Raw genomic sequence first — 21,172 nt, 5'->3', positions numbered from 1 at the left:
GGGTACAGATGCAGCGAAAGTCACAGATTAGAGAACTGAGAAAGAGAACTCACCCTCAGTTCCTCTTTTCCCACTTCTCCTCCTCAGCATAGTTCAACTTTCTGTTTTTAAAGCAAAATGGAATTGTTCTTTTGACTAACCAACACAATCCTTCCAAAACTGTTAAGTAACGGCTTACTTGGCAGAGGTTGCTACATATCTAGATTATGTAAGCAAAATACAGAAATTATATGAGGTACAGTAGTTGGATTTTCAGATGCCAATTCAGGCCTTAACACTTTGTTCTGAATCTACAAATAGTGACTAGAGATCCATTTAGCTACAGTGCAGCAGGACTGTAAGTGCAGACTGCTGAGACAGACATGAACCTCAACAGTTTCCAGCTAGTCGAAATGAAAAAGCACTTGCAAACCCAAGAAGATGCTTTGGAGTCCCGTCACTCAGCTTTTGCACATCCCCAGAACAACTGCAACTGCATTTCAAGGGAGTCAGAGCGAAGGCCCATTTGTCTCACTGACACTGTTTTGGGCACTGCTCTTTCACTCTTTGCCTGGCTGTAGAGAGCCAGGACTGCCAGATGCCAGGGCCAGAGAATGAGGGAGGCAGCCTGATGTTGGCTGCCCACTGCCAGAGGAGTCCCTAGCTTGCTCAAGTGGCTGTCGGGCAGCTCTGCGCTGTCAGCATGCTTAAAAGATGTGTGGCACAAGGGACAAGCTTGTGTCACGAACTGTAAAAAATATAAGCATCGTTTTAAAAAAGAAATAATTCTGGAAAATTTGTGAATCTTAGCCAGTCTTCAGTGACGATGAGAAATTTATCACTGTAACGAAAATCATAGAACCATAGAATAGAATCATAGAATAGTTTGGGTTGGAAAGGACCTTTAAAGGTCATCTAGTCCAAGCTCTCCTGCAATGAGCAGGGACATCTGGCAGTATAAGGTGGGGCCCCCATGTTCTACAGCAGCTTAGAGGAAAGGAACGCAGTGAGTGACAGCAACATTTCTTCATGGAAGAAATGTACCACTGGAACAAAATTGGGATTTGTGTTTAATATATTTACACTTCGGAAGTCAACCCTCAGTCCCTCCTCTAGCTGCCAGCACGGAAGAGCCAAGGATACACTTCCACTTGAGGGGCACGCTGCTGACTTTACACCTTCTCTGTTCTGTACAGAGGGTTTGTTGAAGGTGCAAGAGTGTGGAAAGGGGGGGTGTGATACTGCACATCATCCACTCCTTTACCACTAGGGTAACATGCAGCAACTCTGAGGGTCTCCACGTTAACTCCCCAAACCGCTTTGATATAAACTGACTCAATACCACAGCAGAAGGAAACTGGTTTTCTCCTCTCTCCTTAACTGCGCCAAGCGCAGCAAGGATTGAGCTCTTGGTGAATGTAAGACATTGGCATATCTGCAAAGGTTTATATAGTATCACATACATTTGAAGAAGCAGAAAACATGCTTTATAAATAGAAACACTGAAATATGGATTAATAGTTCTCCATTGTCAAAGCATCAGCAAAATATTAATGGTGGGACCGTAGACACTTAACAGGGGAAGTGGTGTTTTTTAAGGATTAGTCTGGTGATTCTTTACTTTTCAATCCACTGTATTCATTAATAATTTAGTGGCAAGCATCAGACATAAATTCCAGATTGATGACACTGTAGATAACAGTAAAAACAAACAATGAGAAACATGGGAGATAACTGTGAAGCAAGCAGAGGTAGAAAAGATATAAATGAGGTGGTTTCAATTACAACAAACATATAAACTAAGACACGTAAAGGAAGCCATCATTGGAATAGATGGGTTGTGTTCATGCCAAAAACAGAAAACCAAAAAAACATATATAAATAATACCCATTCTGACTGCAATAAGAGCTGGTAATAAGGACTGATAATAGTGTGGATAACATTTTAGGCAGTATAATCTTACTAGAACTTAAGCAGATCATTTCCGATCCCCTTATTCCAATCTATTCAATTAGATACCTTTGTACTCCTTATTTCTTTAGTCCAGTAAGGTGCAACCCATTTAGTTCTTTGGTTACTAGCTCTGGCACTACCTGATATTCCTGTTAACTGCCATGCTTTCTCCAGAACCCATGGAGTGTAAAATCTTGCATTCACTAGTGCAATTTCTCAGTCAACCTGCAGCTGCAGTCATAAACCTATCTAAATGCAGCCATGGACTTGTTTTTTACCGAGTAGTTTCCCAAAGTGCTACATGTCTTATGAAGTTGCAAGGGTTCAGAGGAGCTTTGCCTGAACTTTTTAGATCCCTTAAGAGCCCAGGCCTGCTTTCCTTTTTTTAGGTCAGATTCTATCTGAAACTGACAGGAATTTGGCCTCAATAGCTTCCACAGGATCAAGGTCTGGTTCAGTAAAGGATTAAGCCTATTGTCGCTGAACACACACCACCAGTGAGGGACCTTTTCTTATCTCTCCTCTTTTACTCAGCCTCACACAGACCTCTTTAAATAGCAGCATAGGTTGCCACATAAATATTTGTCCTCGGATGCAATTCTATCACATTTGTTAAAAACAGTGCTAATTATGGGTAGGCTTTTCTAGACTTTTAGGAAAAACTCAGTGGTTTAACCAAATGCATTTGTTCTAGTATTCCTGATTACATCTAGAATTTAGCATGCATAGACTTTTAACCTTTTATGTTCTCTGATGTTTGTGATTTCTGGGTGTTAAAATACCAAGAAGAGCAGCCTCCAGGTCTACCTCTAGGTCTACCAAGCCCTTGGCTAGACAGTTTGCACTTTTAGTCATGTTGCAACATTTAGTTTTCCATTTATGCAATGAGTACCCGGACAGAGAGCCCTTCTTCCCCCATCTAAATGAGTATCATTCCAGCCTAAATGATGCGTGGATTATTGTTTCCCACTCTGGTTTATTCAATAATTAACACAGCAGACTTTTTAATTGTTTCTGACAACAGCAGGCAACACAAGTCTCCTCCCTGCACCCCATTTCAAAGGGAGTAGCTCAGTTTTGGGACAGTCCAGACCCCTGCAGTTACACCTGGGCCTGTCTCCACTTGTGGGAGGCCACCAAAGCAGCCAGCCCTCCACCGGCCACCCAAACACATCTGGGCAGCGCATGGTGGCACACGTCACTGGCCTGGTTAAACTGGAGCAGTGACTTTGCCAGACTACCAAGCCATCAAAACTTCCAGGCAAACAAGCCACAGGATGTGCTGCTGGAAAAGCCCACAACCCTTCTCGCCTCCTGCTGCATCGACTCCCTGGGGCCCATCACTGGGGACAGGTGCGACCGCAATCTGCCTTCCAGTCCACCAAGCATGACGGGGCTGCGTGACCTCATTCTCCCCCAGCGCTGTCACCTGCCTGGGTCATCGATGTGGTGACACTCGATCGATGAACCCCAAGGAAACGCTGCCTGTCTGCTTTCTGGGCAGAAAGCTCCAGGAAATACACACACACCGAGGCTCCCACCGCTTCCAGGCCTTTGCTCTCTGAGGGAGGGGGTTTTTACCTGGACAGAGGCCCTGGGAAGGGAAGGGAAGGCCAGGCCAGGCCACGCCAGGCCAGGCCGAGCCGGGCCGGGCTCCCCCAGCTCCCTCCGCTCCCAGGCACCTGGCTGGCCTCACCACAGGCCGCCCGGAGGTGCCGCGGCCCCCCAGGCAATGCCTCTTCCCCGTTAGCCGCGGCACAGGCCGCGCAGGCCCCGCCGCCATAGCACCGCCTCGGGGACGGGGCGGGAGGCGGGGCGGCGTCACGCAGTGGCGTCACACACGGGCGGCCCTCCCCTGTGAGCTCACCCCACCCCTTCCCGCTGCCCCTCCCCCCCTCCGCGGCGTCACAGTGGCGCGTTCGGCCCCGTCCCCGCGCGTGACGTCGGCGCGTCCCGCTGTCCCGGCGGCGGGGCCGGAGGAGGCGGCAGGTGGTGACGGTGACGGCGGGCGGAGCGGCGCGAGCCGGCCCGGCGGGTGAGTGCTGACTGACGGGAGTCCGCGGCGCCGCCGCGGGTGCGGGGCGGCGGCGGGGGGAAGGAGGAGAAGGAGGAGGAAGAAGACGACGACGAGGAGGAGGAGGAGGAGGAGGCCGCCGCCACTAACGGCCGCTCCAACAGCGCCCCTCTTCCGCGGCCGCCCGGGGCTGCCCTCACCTCCGCTGCCCGCGGCGGGGAGCGGGCGGGTGCCGGGGCCTTCGCCTCGCCGGTGGGCACCCTGAACAAAAGGCCGGTGAGCGGCGCGGTGCGGGCTTGCCACGGCGCCTGGGCCGCGCTAAGGGGCGGCCGCCGGGGCGGGCAGCCGTGCCCGTTATTGTTTTGGTGGCGGGGGACGGGGGATCACCAACCGCCGCCCCGCCCGCGGGGGTCACGTGACGGGTGCTGGGGCGGCGGCGGCGAGGCCTGGCCCCCGCCTCGCCATGCTGGGAGGGGGAGAAGGAGAGCTGGGACCGGGCTTCGGTGAGAGCCTCCGCCGGTCCGTCCTGCCGGGCCGGGCCCCTCCTGCTGCCGTCGGTTCTGTGGCGGGTTTCGCCTCCGAGGGAGGCGGCGCCCTGTGCGGGAGGAGGTGCGGGGGCCGTGTGGCGGGGTCGGGGCCTGGATTTCCCGGTCGCGTTTTTGTTCGGTAGTGAAAATAGGTCAGGAGCAGCGGCGGCAGCGTCGTCACGCGTGGCAGAACCCACTTCCCCCTCCTCCCCCCCCTCCCCCCCGCGGTGCCAAAGGAGCGCAGCGCTGTGATTCTCAGAGGGGTTTGAATAACTCGTCCCCCCCTCGTCCCCCCCCCTCCCGTGCCTGTTGTCACTCGCCTTTCAAAATGTCACTGCTGCAGCTGGCCGAGCTCGGCCGCTGTCGTGAGCGGTGCGAGCCTGGAATGGAAGTCGTGCCAACAGTCGTAGGAGCGCAGCGCAAAGCACATAAAAAGACGTAACCGGTGTTTTTTTGGGTTGTTTTTGTTTTTGTTTTTCTTTTGATGGAATTGCTTTTGTTTCCCTGTGCCTGATGGCCTCGGCTCGAGTGTTTTTGGGTTGAATCCTTTTCAGAGTGTTAATAGGTGAAAATAGGTCCGGCTTTTGGTGCGGTACATATTGCCACCACTGAAAAAATCATTAAAAAGTATTTAGTAAATACAAGTTCTTCATACAAAAAAGGTAATCAAATTTAAGTGTGGGGTTTTAAATTCTAGCATAACTTTTTTGTGATACGAACTAGAAATACCGTAGGTTTTGTTACTGGTGGTGTAGGATGTAAGTATTCATTGAATAATTACAAGGAAGATTGGGGAGCAGAGCTTTGCTTTTGTCAGATTTGTAATGCTAAAAATACAGTTCTGCTGCTTTGTTAGCTGCTGCCTCCGGACAGTGGGCTACTTAAAAATAGTCCTTAAAGCATCTCTGGAAATGCACTACCAAAAATTACAGTTTGTAATAGTATTGAAGACACAGTGAAATCTGAATATTGATTTGGTCGTTTTGAGTGAATCTTAAATATTGAATGTTTGCAAGAACTTGCTTTATAGTCATGTGTGGTTAATACTGTGCTTTCTTCCCACACAAATCACAGTACCAATTGTTTAAATTGCTATAATGTAGTATCTGTACTGAGTGAAAGAAAAAGTTCTGTTCTTCTTGTTTCCTTCAAAATATACTGCATCAATTTAGATCTAATTGAATTGTCGTTTATTTAGAGAGCTGGAAGTGCAATATTTTTTAAAGGCTGCTGAACAGCAGACTCCTGGAATTGGTGGGGGAAAAGTCTTTTTGTTGAAATTGATTTTTTTTTTTTTTTCCTCTCTTCTGTGCATGCTAATCAAGTGTATATATATAAAGAGATGTTCCTGTACTTACTTTCTCTTTCTAGCATTGATAACTTTGGGCGAACCAATTTCTGCTTCCTTTTCTACACCATATAATTTTATTTGAGTGAAAAACTAACATTTTGCCCTGTTAAATTGAAATAGGATATATCCTCAAAATTCAAATTCAGTGCTCCCAATTGTAGCACAGGAGAAGAACCTCATTTTGAATAAATATGTAGCAGTTCAATACTGAAATGGTTGACTGTTCTGCACTTGACTGTTCTGTGCTTCAGTTCCAAATGTACATATAAGGGTTGGGTTTTTTTTTTTTTTTTTTTTTTTTATTAATGTGTAATAGCGAAGGATAAAGAATGACAGGCAACTTGAAGCCTCATCGCAATCAGCAATTCCTGAAGATAGCCTAAGTTTAAGAAACAGATACAGAAAAGTAGGTAACAGGAAACAGCAAGGTTATTTATCTGTTACGCTATCCAGTAACAGGGGGGATAGTTTAAAAAATACCCGATAGGCTTAGTACCTTAAGTTGATACTATATTGACAGTAGCACACCATATTGACAGTAGCACACCTTCAGACAGGAGAGTGATTCCACCCCCACCCCCACCCCCCACCTTCTTTCTTCCAACAGAGTTTGGCTTGTGGTGGCTTATAGGGAAGAGCAGAAATACAGGATTCTTTTTCCCCTCCTGCCCCTCCAATAACTGAGTTATGAGTTAGAGAGCTTGATGAAAAAATCCAAGTATTTAATTACAGAAGAGCATTTAATCTTTTGAAATAATGCTGTAGCTGTTTCAACCTATGAGTGGGGGAAATGATGAATTTGTGATAGCTGTTTTAGTAATCTGTACAGAGTTGCAGAATTTGTGAGATCATCTATCATTTGAGGTAGGACTCAGATAATAGTCTTTGTCTGGTTTTGTTAATAGCTGGTGTTAGTTGAATTTACCAATGATTTATGCTTGTTTGTTTTAAAAAAAACTAAGGTTTTACTTAACAAAAAAGACCTCTTAAGACTGTAGGTAACTTCAACATTTAGGATCTGGCTTCTTAAATATGTAAGTTTCTGGGTTTTTTTTATTGTTGCTGTTTTTTCCAAAGAAATAGAAAAATAGAAAAAATGAGTTGGGTCTGATTGTTTACTGGGAATTCAATGGGCACAGTTGACTGAACTAACAATAAATTATTTTATTCCATCTCGGTCTAGTAAAAGCTTGAAATTTTTCTTAAGGAGAACCTGAGTCATTGTTGGGAGATCATTCTGGTAGGAAGTCGACCGCTTCAATATCTTAAATTGGATGGAAGAAGCAGAGGTGACTTCTCCCAGCAAGCATCCTGAGAGACTTTCAAGGGGACAAAGAGAGCAGTTAAATGCTGGCTGAACCTCAGTTTGGGAGGGGATGTTGCCCAATTTAAATTCTTGCTCCTCATCAGTGGGGTTGTCCTTTATCTGTTGCATCTTGAATGAAAGTTTCAAAATTGGTGTGTGATAGGATGCATGGATTTAATGAGCATGCAGAAGGAGGGGATACTTGCAGGTTGCTGCAGATAGCATAACTCCTCATACTACATGCTTTTCTAGCATAGAAAATTAATTGCTAAGCATGGAACACAGCCCTTACCCACTTGACTTTAAAGGAGTCATCGTCATCCAGGAAGGGAGGTGTGTGTAAGTAACCACAACTGTCTTTTATCCCGTTTAGTAAAATTTTCAAGACTGGCTTATTAAATAAATAACAATATCATGAAATGTAGAGGTTACCTGAAGTCAGTTTGTGAACTAGTTCTTTTTAAGAGCTATGCAGCAATTAGAAAGTTGCCTTACCATAATCCTATAATTAAGCCCTAATTGGATTCTTCTAGGTATAATTACATACCTTGAATACGTGCATACATTTTTATTTCCAAAGAAATCTGCTAGAACTGTCCCAACCTTTTTCTCCCATGTCCACATAACATTTGGCTTTATGATGTGCTACCTCTAATAGTGGATTGCGACAGGTAGTGGATTGCAAGAGGTAGTAGTGATACCTACAGAAGTAACAGAAAGACAGCTCCTAAGATGAAGGACTGAACACCACACCCACAGCATCAAGCTTGTTGCAACTGTCCCTTTGATCATAGCAAACACTTTATCTTGTCTGAGTGGATTAGTAGAGCCAAAAATTTAATGCGATTGCAGCTCTTGGTTTCAGATTGATGTGTGAAGAAAGGGGAAGCTGCTGGAACGATGAGGGGAGAAAAGGTGTGGAGAGGCTTGTTAATTTTTGCATTTTTCGTTAGGAGCTCTTGCTAAAAATAGCTGCACAGAATGTTACATGGAGCTCAGCTATAAAGAAAATAGCATAGTTGAGTAATGTGTCTTATACTGAAGTCATCTGAACATTTCACTCTGATGTTATTAATGATAAATGTTCAATCACTCGATGACGGACAGAATACTAGAATACTAAATGTTCCATGTTCTTTCAGGGACTTACCACTCCTGGACTTTACTCAACTCTGTACATGTCTGATCTGCACTGTATTTATACCGGAATGATTCTTTCCTTGAGCAAATTGAAATCTAAGACATGACATTCTCGTGTCTGCTTCAGATCATTCCTATATTTTGCAGCAACTGGAAATTTGGGTTCAAAATGCTTAAGAGTCAGTTTGAAAGCTACAGACCAGAAGGAAGCTATAGCTTTGGCTCATGGGTCTCTTTATGGAGGATTCCCAAATACTTTCTGTAACTAAGGGTGGTTCTTTTAGGTCAAAACATTCCTGGTTAGGGTGTGAGAATGCGACAGTGAAATCGTTATGGTCCCCCTGCCTTCTTGGAGTTTGCAGATTTCTACTTCCCTATTGTAGAGTTATTTAGGCATTTGTTAGACACTTACTAATTTCCAGTGATGATTATGCGTTTGTGAAATGACTTAGCTCAGAGTCTGGTTAGCGACATGCACAAAATGTATTGTGACTGGCATTACCTGCTAGCCTGGAGAGGGGTATATTACCTGAGGTGTGGAGGCTGAGTTGCATCCTTGTCATCTTTTTTTTCACAGATCACATGCATTCATTCCATGAATGAACCTTGGAGCACTTCAGCAGTTTCTAAAGAAATAAAGGAAGGTCCTAATTAGTCCTTTTTTTGTTTACCTTGTTAAGCATCAAATCTAGGTCATAGAGTTTGTTTATAAGCTGCTTTGAAGACATACATATGTAGATTTATAAAGAAAAAAGTGCTGAACAGTTCTGAGGCTCATTCATTAAACGGATGCATGTGACCTCTGAAAAAGGGGACAAGGATGCAAGGCTCTGAGCTACAGACTGCTTGAAATATGGAGAGGACCTAGGGGAAATCAGCTGTTTGCATGCACTGTTTTCTCCTCAAGTATCTGATACTAGCCTTTGTTAAGAGACAAGATACAAGCCCAGATAGTCCTTTGGAACAATATAATATGGATAGTTTTATAAACAGGTTTAGGAAGGCATTGTGACTTTGAAAACTTTCTCAATATAAGGAGTCATTTATTAGAAGTTAAATTTGTATACACATAAAGTGCTCCTAACTTTGGTCTTGTTTCTCCTTTTTGTGTACATGGTCACTTTATGGAAATGAGCCATTAACTGATTAAAGATAATTGCCTTTTATAATACTTTAAAAAAAAGATAATTTGCTTAAGTCAGACATCAAAATAATTAACATAAAAACTGTGGGCTGAAATTGATTATTGCAAAAAATAAGAGAAGTCTGTTATTTTTAGTGAAAATAGCCTGCATCAGGTAAATGAAAGCATAGTAATTTCTTTTCTGTAACAGAATTGCAATTGTATTTTGCTTGTTCATACCTCTGTACAATATTGTAATGGTGGTATTATTTGCTTTCCATTAGTTTGCAGAGAAGCTGAAACACCATAGTTGGGCAGGACAAGTGAGGAATGAGCCAGCCTTGGGAAAGAGGACCTGCCATCCTAGCTGGAGACATCTGAAGAGAGGACGTTTTAGTCTTGTGGCATGCATCAGTAGGAATTATTCAGGAAAAGTAAGCTCTTGTTTTGTTAATGGACTTATACGTGTCAGCTCCTTGACAGACTGCTTAGTTGAAGCTAGAATTTGGAGTTTGAAAAATTACTCAGTTTTGAGGTGGTTTTGTGGGAATTTACTTTTTCTTCAAGAGTTCTAGAAAGCTCAGGTTTTTTTCATGTTTTTATGCATCGCCTCTTTCATACTTTGTGCATTGATGAAGGCATTCTAGACTGTGCATCCTAAGCTTACAAATTAAATACCAAAAGCAAACCATAACCCAAACCACAAAAGGATAATAGAGAGGTGGGATCTGGCAAGATTGTGGACTAGCTCCTTCTTTACGGCTTTAGGCTGTATTTATGTTAAAATCCAGTGTTCAGATGCTTATTGCTCCTTTATATATACCTGAACTGAGGATCTAAATACTTCAAATAAAATTAATTTTAGAATTTATCCTTGAGTTTGATTAATTTTTAGCCTCGCTATTCAATAATGTAATTTTCCCTGTTGCCGTAAGTGACTTAAGGGAACCCAGCCCTCCAAAAACCAGAGCTTTACTGTTTGATAACAGTTCTAATACAAAGCCTGTTTTGATTAAACTTTGTTATAAAATTTTACTCTTAACTTCAGGAAAAAATATTCTGTGGCCAGTTGTTTAGTTCTTAATACCATGAAGTTGCAATGTAAGTGCTTCCACAGCCATAATGTAGCAGAATAGTAGTCCTAGATGTTTTTCCTCCTTTCTGAAGGATTACCTCTTCAACAAAAATAGACACGTACATCCTCATACCAGCTTATAAACATGCTCTATAACCTAGATTTGATACTTTAAAAGGCAAACAAAAAAGGATTAATTAGGATCTTCTTTCAAAAATAAGAAGTCAGGCAGCATCAGTTTAGTTGATACGAATCTTCAAGTGCATAATTGTCCTGGATTCTGAGCACATGCAAGTGCAGTTGTGCTTATCTTTTAAGAGTTTTATGTTGCTGGGTAGCGCTTGGTTAGAGGTAAGGGTTTATTCCTCCAGCTGTATTCATTTTACACATCACATTTTCCTCTGAGACATTAAAAATCACATAGGAATTTCAAGATAAGGCATTACTCCTTCCTTTTTATATCCTGCATTATTGTCTTGAGGTAGTAAGGAGTCAAAGAACCCTCAAATTAGTGGGTGACCTGTTGAGCACAGTTCAACTGTTAGCGTTTTTGTGCTTTTGGTGAACAGGTGAGAACCTTCACACTGCTTTTAGTTTACTAATAAGTTAGCTCGTGGTATCAGAATTTGATTTGTCAAAACACATTGCATTTTAATCCCCTCCAAAATCTTAATTATGATACACGACTTGGATAGAAGTTACTTATCTACAGGGTGTTTTAGTCTTTGACTCTGAAAAGTATAACCTTATAAAGTATATTTGGGGAGAAGCAGCCTTTTGTAAAACTCTAGCATAGAAGTAAAAAAAACTCTGCTGATGTGCCTTTTTGCACAGTAGTATCTCATTATGGGAGCACTTGAAAATTCAGATCCTTTACTTCAGCCATGGTTAGCGCAAATTAATCAATACTTGGATTTCTCTTTCAGCTCTTCTGTTGTGAGATACTGGTCGGATTGTATTTGGGGGTATTCTGAAGTCTCAATAGCTTTTCTTCCCCCCTTTTTCTAATATGTTTCTTGTTATAAACCCTAATTTTGGTGTAAAATTCTGTTGCAAAATATAACGTCAAAAGTGTGAGGCTCCCAGAAAGCAACTTGTTCACAACACTGTTAGCATGAGTGTCTCAGATGTGTACTGTGCAGTAAAAAGACAGTCACCAGGTGGTAGGTAATGCTGTGTCTGTATCTATCTGGCATGCTGATTTAAGAACTGGTATTTGTCTTTAATCTCAGAGAAAGAAATTCAGATATGAAACTGAAACATAGGTAGATACAATTATGTGCTACTTCAGGAAAAAATATTTGAGCTGTAGAGCTCTTAAAAGAATGATTTGATAAAAAATGGTTTAAAGAGACATTGGTCTTTCGAGAGGAAATTACAGTGATAGAAGGGAACAGACAGCATACAGAAATAAATTTTTAAGTAAATAGCACTTTATATGTTATTGTAAAGATAAATACAGATACTGAAGCATATTTTTTTTTTTAATCCTAGCATGTATTGATAAGATGTTTAAAGCAGTGAAGGCTTGTGAAGGCTTTTACAGTAATACTAGGCATTTTCTCTTGAGGTAACGCAATCCTCTAGAAATGGGTATAATGCTAGAACAGGCTGTCCAGGGAGGCTGTGGTATTTCCATCTTTGCAAGTTTCAAAAAAACCCAAAAACCTCAGCTAGACAAAGCCACAGCTGATCTGATCTAGTATTGGTGGTAGTGCCATGAGGAGCAGGGGACTGGACTACGTGACCTCTAAAGGTTCCTTTTGGCCCACATGCCTGTGATAGTTTTGCATGAAGTATTCCTAGTTGCTTGTAAAATAAAGGCTAGTTTCACTGAAAGGCTGCTGAATGTCAGCCCTATGCCTCAAAGTTTCTTGGGGATTTAAATGAAAATAGGTGCTTTATTAGGCCCCATCCCCCAAAGCCATTCTTCTCCCTCATTTGATAGCTGGTGTTTGTTTTTGATTGCTAATAAATAAGAACATAAAAGGAAAATTACCATGAAACAGACTGTGAAAGATTGCCATGGCAAAAATGTAGTTGAGAAGGCATTTGCATATTCAGGCTAGAATTTTTCAACTACTGAAATCCTACATAATGCCAAAGTGACACAGTTTTGCATTCCCTGCTCTCTTACAGTTGCTACAAAAATCATCTTTAATGACAGAAATAAGATATGGCCAGGGAAGACAGAGGCGATGACTTCACAAACTAATCAAATCATGCTTGTGTGTCTTCTGTGATGCACTGCTCCTTCTGCTGGGCTGCAACGATTGCTCTTGAGATTCACTCAGCTACATCGCTTGATGTTTAGGAGAAAGAAATCCAGGGTATCTTTTGAAAAAGCCACCTTAGTTTTCAAATCTGGTTCTTTCTGCAGCCCTGTGGTTGTTCTGAGCCCAGTCTGAGGGATGGTGTACCGTGGTACATGGGGACTAAGAAACAGAGTGTGGGAATACTTCAGCCCAGTGCTGCTGCCAGGCATGTTTTCCACTGGGGAAACCTAGCCTAGCCTGTACTGTTCAGGCAATCCCTTAATCAAATGGATGATCACCAGTACTGCAAAGAGAGATTGTGTTAAGTTCAATGTTTGCAGCTAGATCACCTCCTGAGGAAAGAGTCATAGCTGCTTTAAATTTCCTGAGGAGGCTTCAAAGTAACTGGCTGCCTGGAGGTTCATTAATCAACACTACTTCAGAGAAAGAACAGGGGAAATTCCAAACTTTGTTTTCTAACTTAGCATGATAACGTGCTGAAAACGAAACAGATAAACATTGGTAATTAGCAAAAGAAATTCTCCCAGTATTTAATTTAGTCTGTCAGCTCAGGAAATAGAACGTTAACCTGTCAGTTTCTTTGAGTTCAGCTTCATAAGTGATACCTGACCTTAATTTACAGTAAGGATCTCATTCTATGGATGTTGAGGTCAAAGGTGATGTAAGGTGCCATTTTAGGTTGAGACAATAAACTGATTTAAATCTGTCTTTGATCCTCCACAGGATGGCTGGCTGTGGCGAAATAGATCATTCGATCAACATGCTTCCCACAAATAGGAAGACAAATGAATCGTGTGCTAACGCAGCACCTTCCCTGACAGTCCCCGAATGTGCTATCTGTCTGCAAACATGTGTCCATCCAGTAAGTCTGCCTTGTAAACATGTTTTCTGCTATCTGTGTGTGAAGGGAGCTTCTTGGCTTGGGAAACGATGTGCACTCTGCCGGCAGGAGATTCCAGAGGATTTTCTTGACAAGCCAACCTTATTGTCACCAGAAGAACTCAAAGCGGCAAGCAGAGGCAATGGAGAATACGCTTGGTACTACGAAGGTAGAAATGGTTGGTGGCAGTATGATGAACGTACCAGCAGAGAGCTGGAAGATGCCTTTTCCAAGGGTAAAAAGAGCACTGAAATGCTAATCGCTGGGTTTTTATACGTAGCAGACCTTGAAAATATGGTTCAGTATAGGAGAAATGAGCACGGACGCCGCAGAAAAATAAAACGGGACATAATAGATATACCAAAGAAGGGAGTGGCTGGGCTGAGGTTGGACTGTGATGCTAACACTGTCAATCTGGCAAGAGAGAGCTCTGCTGACGGTGCAGACAGCACACCCACTCCAGGGGCTGCAGCTGTGCAGGCTCTAGCATCCATTTCTGCTAGGCCTCTCCCTTCACTAGATGGTCAGCTGATGAGTCCTTCAACGCCATCGCCTGATGCAAGCAATTCTCTAGAGAACTCTTTTGCCCACTTACAAATAAATGGAGACAGTATGGCTGAAAGGAGTCATAGGGGAGAGGGAGAAGAAGACCACGAGTCATCGTCTTCTGGGAGGGTGCCAGCCCCTGACACCTCTGTTGAGGAGACCGAATCGGATGCGAGCAGCGATAGCGAGGATGTATCTGCCCACCTTCAGCAACGCCCGTCTTCTGTCCAGCAGAGACACTTGAACGCAAATGCAAACCAGTCAGGAGCAGATAGACCAGTGGCAGGGGGAGGGGTGGTAAACACAAGTGTAAGATCCAGAAGGCCAGATGGACAGTGCACAGTCACTGAAGTTTAAATCTAGAGCCATGCGATTAAAAACTCAGTCCTGTACCTGTAAATTTTCTGTCCACATTGGCATTGCACTCAAACCTAGCAGTGTGTTTGGTGGGAGGGTGGGGTGGAGGGGAGAAACAGATTTGGCCTGTTTAACTTAAGTCTCTTAACATGTCTCAGCTGGAAGACTCTAACTGTAGGAAACTGGGTTGTCCTGTTAGTGGTTTGAAAGCTGCTTAGCAATACCCAGTTTTCTTGAAAATGTCTTGTGTTTATTTTGTAGCATTTTCCCCTTGGAGATAACTCAATCCCTTTTTGGCCAATGTATATCTACTGTACAACTTGAATTGTCTTCATTATCTGACTGTTGCATTAAGTGTCTTACTACTTTCTGCATGGATTGATGTATGAAAAGAACACTAAAGCAATGTGGGAGCAGGCAAGACGTTGGGTGTGAGCAGGATGCTTAATTTAATGTGAGAAAATAGATGTGAGTTTGGAGTTAAAATGTGTTTTTACTAGACAAGAGCAATCATCTACCTTCCTTCAATGGAAATGTAAAAATGCTGTTAACTTTCGTTGCGAATTCTTACCTATACACTCTTCATGGCATTTTCACTGGCTTTGCCATCTAGTCCTTGTAGTTTTGTTTTTGAGGTCTTTCTTGATCTGTCTTGTTTGTTACGGAATTTATAATTTAATAAAACTACATTTTATCAGTAACAATCTCAGATATGTCTCCAGTTCAATTAAACTTCACTGGAGGAACTTTAAAGAAAACTATCATAAAACAGCTTCTTGTGTTTGCCAGAAGGGAGGACTGTCTCTGAGTGGTATCTTGAAGTTCTCGCATCCCTGACTGTCTCTCAAACACAACACAGTAGGAGTATGTCTTTCTGCTGAAAAATCATGAGTTGCAGACTTAATGCTCACCTGGGCTCAACACTGGCTTCTCATCTGAAGAGCTGAACAGCTTGCTTCACTGTATCACACACAGCCTTATTTTAACAGCAGAAATGTTGACATAAAAGAGCAAATGTTATCAAATGTGACTGTATAGCAAAGAAAACAGATGTTAAGGACTACATTGCTGTTTATCTGATCTTTATAGCAAAACTAGTGCCAGCACAGAAAAGGTAGTTTTGTGCTTGTATTAGAAATGCATCTCCTAGACTGGCCCCAGTTCCTGCAAACTGACTTCTGTGTGTTGGAGAAGGTTAGAAGCCAGACCTTGAAAAGCACAGCTTGTCCTTTCTTCTTTTCTGTCTATGGCAGTTGTTTTACTTTCTTTTCTTCCTTTTTTTTTTTTGTTTTTTTTTTTTGTTGTTTTGTTTTTTAAATGAGAAACACCATCAGCTGATTCTGGACTCAATCTTTAAAATAAAGCAAATTAGACTCCAATTCTTAGTACATGTTTCCTTGAATAGAAGGGGACAGTATTTGATAAATACTACATATCCTCAGCCAAAAGGTGCTGTAGCCATACAACCATTTGAAGGGAATTAAATGGGCTGATTTTTAAAAATGGTAGATTTAAATTTCCAAAGTATTCTCCTTACTGTAATGATGGCTGATGTGTCTAGTCTTGAGCAAAGCTGTGCCAGTCCTCCAGTTTGCTTCCTCTGCCACAGGTGAGATCAGTGGGTCACTGAACAAAGGAAAGTGCAGAGGAGACTAGGATGGAACAAGGAAGATTTCCTTTCTTAGCTAGGAGTGGATGCTCTTGATCACAGATTTTTACTATCACCTTCCAGTTCAGTAAGGAAGCTGGTAGCATGGACCTCAGACGGAAAGAGGATGGAATGTTTTTTCTTCTATTTGTTACTTGCCAGCTGTCTTATTTCTGTGTTTTGAGGTAGCATACAGTGGCCCTAATTGAAGCCTGACTTTGTGCTGCAAAAACCTTCAGTAAGAACAGTTCTGCTATGTGCACATATTTTACTTCATTTGAAGGTATGTACTGGTAAAGAGCAAGAAGCAAGAACTTGGCTGGCTATATGCTTCATTTCAGGACTTTCAGCACAAACAGTCTTCAAGTAATTTTATTAGTGATTTTGGTTAGGAACCCCCAAGTAGAGAGGCAGATCTCTGTTTGGCCAAACACTCACGATGCTGCCTTTGGCTCCTGCTGGCTGACTGCAGCTGTGAAGTACTAAAATTAGTTAAAGTAAGGCTGGTGAGAGCTTAATAGCCAATCATCAGAGTGGCAGATGCACTCCCCAGATCAAGCTAGGAAAAAGTAGTAACCGGTAATTCCCATCTTGTATTTAAACCATTGCCTTCAGTAGGAGGTGTGTCAATTTTAGCTAAGCCACAGTCATGCTGCATTATGTGGTTTTCTCTAACTTCATGCGTTAAGTGATTTTAAAGTTGTACAGCATAGCTAGAGAAATGCACAGTGGAGCAGAATGGAAAGGAAAAAGGAAATAAAAATCCTATAAAATCTACTGCATCTCTTCATTTCCAGGAGAACAGATAACCACAGATACAGGAATCCTATGCCACAGTAAAAAAAAAATCACATAGTCAATCACGCATTCAGCAAGAACACCTAGCTTACCTCGGGTGCCTGTTTGGTAAGTACATTTCTGTCAGCAGCAAACGTGATAAAATATCTATAGTGCTAAAAGTCACTTCCAGTATCCACACCCTTTAAACGCTTGGCGCAGAATCCGCACCCCCATTAAGCACTTGGGCTGTCCCAGTACAGAGGCAAGGCAACAAGACCGGTATTTCACAATGTAATAGGAAACCGAGTTTGCTGAGGAGGGAGCTGGCAAAATTCCTAGGCCCTAGGAAATACAAAAGCTAGCACGCCATTTAATTAGGAGACAGGGAGTATCAATTTTGAACACAGGTTTCTAATTTATTTTGTGCATTTAGTGTTTGGGGTTTTTAGGCCATTTCTGAAGGGGAACAAAAACTAAGATGAAGCTTTTAGTTTTAATAATTGTAAAGAAAATATAAATGCTTATCAGCTGCTGGTTACAGGTATTTGTCACTTAAAGATGATAAGCAAGTATTCTATGAAGTAAAGCATTTAGGTTTGAAATTGGTAAAATGGGATTCCATTTCATCTCATTCAGTTTGGAGCTCTCGTGCTAGCACTCACGGTAATTTAGTTAGGCTGGTTTTCAGATGAAGGGCTGTATTTGTTTTTAAAACAGAAAAGAAACCAGAAAATATGGTGCTAGGCTGCTCACAAAATCCTTGATCAAAACAAACACCTGTAATTACCTTCAGAATCTCCTGTAGCTATGTTTGGTATGTTTGTGATTCCAACAGACCGGAGGACAAAATGAGTTTCTGTAACCTTTTCTGAAAGTGTCTTACTCAGTACTAGTTAATTATTTGTTCTGTTCTTAGAAGCAAACATTGGCCTTTGATACAAATCGGAGAGGATGGCTGGGGAAATACATTTGCTGAAGTGAGAAGTAAGCTCATTGTCTACAAATCAAAATGGAAGGAGGCCCCGGACAGATGTACATACAGAGTTTCACTTACTGGCAGCACAGGTCTAGTTCAAAACGTGCAAGTAAAACATTCCGCTCTTCTGCTGCAATTTCTTCCCGTTCAAATTTATGTCACCCAGTGGACAGAATACACTAATGAGCCTTACAGCCTGGCACCTGAAAAATCAGAAATGATTCAAGGGGCTTGCTCAGGTTTCTAAGCAATTTTCACACCCATTTTAAATACATAATCACAGTATTAGTAATGGCAAATTTATTCTTCCTAGCAAAGACGTAACCAGTTACGCTTTAAAGCACTAATTTTTTGACTCACGACAATGCAATGTGCTATTGCTTCAAAAAGTTGGATGAGTACTGACTGGAGGGTGCTTGTTGCACCTTGCTGCAGTGATGTTGGCAGTCTGGAATCCCTCATGAGTCTTGAGGAGCTTCATGAAAAGCAGAACAGCATCATTACTAAACAGTGAAGTACTGCCTGCCCATATTAAAACATCCGTACTTCAAAAGTAATGGGTTTGAAGTGCTTTAGAGCATAGGAAAGTAGCTGCACAGGGGGCTAACAACGGAGATATTCAATAAAAGGGGCAGGGAAGGGGAAAGAGGCACAAACCAGAACATTACTTTCTCCCCATGTTCTCATTCCTGTTTTTTCTCTAACCTGGAAGTAAAAATTGAACTTTATTTTTGGGTAAGATAGATTTGAAATCTTCCTCCAGCAGCAGCTTCAGGTGTGAAGGCAAACAGGCAGGACCAACAAGGCAGAGTTAAGTTCCTTATCCTCCCTGAGGTGCCAGCTCAAAACACATCCCTTTCGTCAGCATTTCTTTTGGCTGCTTCAGGCTACACACACTCCCCCACTGTGAAAACCATATAGTAAAACATCCTCAGCAGAGCACAGCATCTGCTCAAAAGCTGCAGAATCTTAACAGGCAATCCAGACCTAATTCCCATCATTGATCTGTCCCAAGATCCTCAAACATATGTACAGTTACCTCGCTGTCTAAAAATCCGGAATCCTGCCACACTGTAGAAATTGTAACATGGATTTCCACCCAAGGAATCGCCTCCTCTGCCTAAGAGAGCTTGTTTCATGTATCTAGACTTAGTTATGCCTGGTCAGAGCAAGAATGCACGTCAATGCCACATAGCCTAGTGTCCACCTTAACATGCTCCCCTGGAGTACTTGGGTCCTGGGTTCAGATCTCAGCCCCTGCTGGATTTAAGAGACAAGTGCATCCTGGCCAACAGTACAGGAAACTCTCACTCATGGATATGTCTGCATGTTTTTGCTCTCACATTTCATTTTAAGAATCATCTGTCCAAGCAGGGACTCGGTGACAGTTTCTAATTCCTAAAGGGAAAACCCTCCTCACTGAGTTATCTAATTACTTGCACAGTCACCGGCACGAAGTGGAGACCGAGTTCCAAATCTGGTCAGGCCAAATATGCCCTACCAGTAAGAATACTCTGAAGTAAGACATAGACAGGTCCACACACAAGTCCTTCCAGAATGCTGAAGTACTCAGACCACCCAGTCAGTCAAGGACATCCCATGTTGGGGCATGACACATCATGGCCTTTCTGAGGTTTCAACCAGATTCTATGTAAAGAATCAGGTCAGCAGCTCTGCACATGCTCAGCAGCACAGATCCAGACTGTGGGAATGTGCAGATGTGTACGTAGGTAGTTCGTTCCTCAAGCAGTGAGAAGACACCTAAATGCATTTAAAGACCTGAGTCAGTGAATGAGGGCTATAAGCTTCTCAGGGAGTTAGAGCTTCTCCTGTAAAAATCACCATTAAAATTGAAGTATCCTTGGATACTTTCTCAGCAATTATACAAAGAACTGACTGAAGATGAAAAAATAAAAACTATAATCTCACCAGTTATCATCCCTTCAAAGCTGCTTAAAGGCAGCTAAATGTTGGGGAACTCGTATTTTGCAGCTTCAGATGCACCTGTTCTGCAAATAAATAAACTTCATTATCTTTCAAGCAATTCATTTCCATACCAGTTAGAAAAACAAAATTACCTCCAAAGAAAATAATCTTCAGCCTCATTCCAAAAGAATTATAGTTCTATTCTCAGCACAGTATTTACCTTTACATACTAATTTCACTAATCTCCATTCAATGGGTGATTAGGACAGTAAAGAATCTGCCAGGGATTTCTCTGTGGTTGCACACCAAATATGTCTGCCTGACGTGAATGACAGGAATGTTAATGCCAGTTTAAACGAACAAGTCCTTAAATGATTTGGTTTAATGCCTGCTTTAGTGAAAGCTTTGTTTGCAAAAAAGGTCAAGAACATTTCTTATGCATTGACTGTCATTTATGTTTTGTTTTTTTAACCAGTGCCTGCAAATTGGCAGGCCCACCCCATACAGTTCCAAAAACGTCCTTCTCTGTCCTTAGGGCAGCTTCCAGTGGTAGCTCTCTTCCCGCTGTCACCACCTTTTTGACAGCCCGAATCACGCTGGCTGGACCCTCTGTGTACTGACTCAACCAGGCGCGGGCTTCTTCCAATGCTCCGGTTCCATCTGAAGACAACGTCTCCTCCGAGAGCCCAAGGCGCAAAGCTGTCTCAGGGTCCACCTTGACAGCCCCACTGAGCAGCCGCAGGGCAGCCCCGCTGCCAACGACGCGCACCAGCCGGGCAGCTCCTCCCCAGCCGGGCACCAGACCCATGTGCTTATGGACAAATCGAATTTCACTCCCAGGCGTCATCAACCTGTCGATGAAGAACAAGCACACAGAGGGTCAATCTGTGCATCGACGTCCGTATTCAGCTCGCCCGCACTCAGTTTTCTATTTTCTCCTCCCCTCCGCTTCCAAAGGCTGATACAACTTGACAGCATGCTGATTACAGCCAGAGCTGGAGCATCTTAATTTTTGCATCGCCTCGTGCCTTAGCTGCAGCTTTTGGCCCTTCTCAAAAGAAGATACGTAGGCTGCCACAAGAAAAGATGCTTAGTGCCCACACTGACACCTGTAGCCAGAAATCAGTTCTAAAAAGTGTTTGAAAACAGAATTGCAAAGACGGAGGGCACATTACACTTACAGTGCCAAAACTGCCTTGCTAATTCATGCCCAAAACAACAGGGTTTGGGGTAAAACCCAAGCAAACTAGCGCACAAAACGAATTTCTCAAGAGGATGAATCATGGTCTTAGTACTGATCTGTGCCGGGGAGGT

The 21,172-nt window shown here is 42.8% G+C and overlaps 2 protein-coding genes and 1 long non-coding RNA gene across 9 annotated transcripts in view; 1 reads left to right on the top strand and 2 right to left on the bottom strand.

The window, feature by feature from the left end:
- Window positions 1–3,900: 3,900 nt before the first annotated feature.
- RNF146 (ring finger protein 146) lies at window positions 3,901–16,335 on the top strand. Of its 6 annotated transcripts, XM_082481829.1 has the most exons (4): window positions 3,901–3,968; window positions 9,679–9,828; window positions 13,469–13,607; window positions 13,695–16,335. In XM_082481829.1, exons 3-4 carry the CDS (start codon window positions 13,470–13,472, stop codon window positions 14,526–14,528), a joined length of 972 nt encoding a protein of 323 aa, XP_082337955.1. In that variant the 5' UTR covers window positions 3,901–3,968; window positions 9,679–9,828; window position 13,469; the 3' UTR covers window positions 14,529–16,335. The 6 variants fall into 6 exon arrangements, with proteins under 6 accessions (XP_082337955.1, XP_082337950.1, XP_082337954.1 ...); XM_082481824.1 differs by having other exon boundaries at window positions 13,469–16,335; XM_082481825.1 differs by lacking the exon at window positions 3,901–3,968 and adding an exon at window positions 4,043–4,223 and having other exon boundaries at window positions 13,469–16,335.
- LOC309670749 lies at window positions 7,592–18,389 on the bottom strand. The gene is made up of 4 exons (XR_014269038.1): window positions 18,339–18,389; window positions 18,011–18,135; window positions 8,801–8,897; window positions 7,592–7,832 (listed from the first exon to the last, which is right to left on the bottom strand). It is a non-coding gene; the product is annotated as an uncharacterized lncRNA (long non-coding RNA).
- Window positions 18,390–20,250: 1,861 nt separating this feature from the next.
- The window catches only part of ECHDC1 (ethylmalonyl-CoA decarboxylase 1), a 38,945-nt gene continuing 38,023 nt past the window's right edge, over window positions 20,251–21,172 (bottom strand). For both annotated transcript variants that reach the window (XM_082481830.1, XM_082481831.1), the window contains one exon: window positions 20,251–20,709. In XM_082481830.1, the coding sequence (XP_082337956.1) occupies window positions 20,307–20,709 (403 nt within the window). In that variant the 3' untranslated portion in view covers window positions 20,251–20,306. The remainder of the gene's footprint in view (window positions 20,710–21,172) is intronic.

Source organism: Vanellus vanellus, assembly GCF_965231255.1.
Source record: "Vanellus vanellus genome assembly, chromosome: 3".
In the NCBI taxonomy this organism is placed as follows: domain Eukaryota; kingdom Metazoa; phylum Chordata; class Aves; order Charadriiformes; family Charadriidae; genus Vanellus; species Vanellus vanellus.
The sequence above is the reverse complement of the archived record's forward strand: the minus strand, read 5'-3'. Positions and strand labels throughout refer to the sequence as shown.

Coding starts and splice junctions, on each gene's coding strand:
- RNF146 (XM_082481824.1), top strand. CDS start 13,470: ATGGCTGGCTGTGGCGAAATAGATCATTCGATCAACATGCTTCCCACA.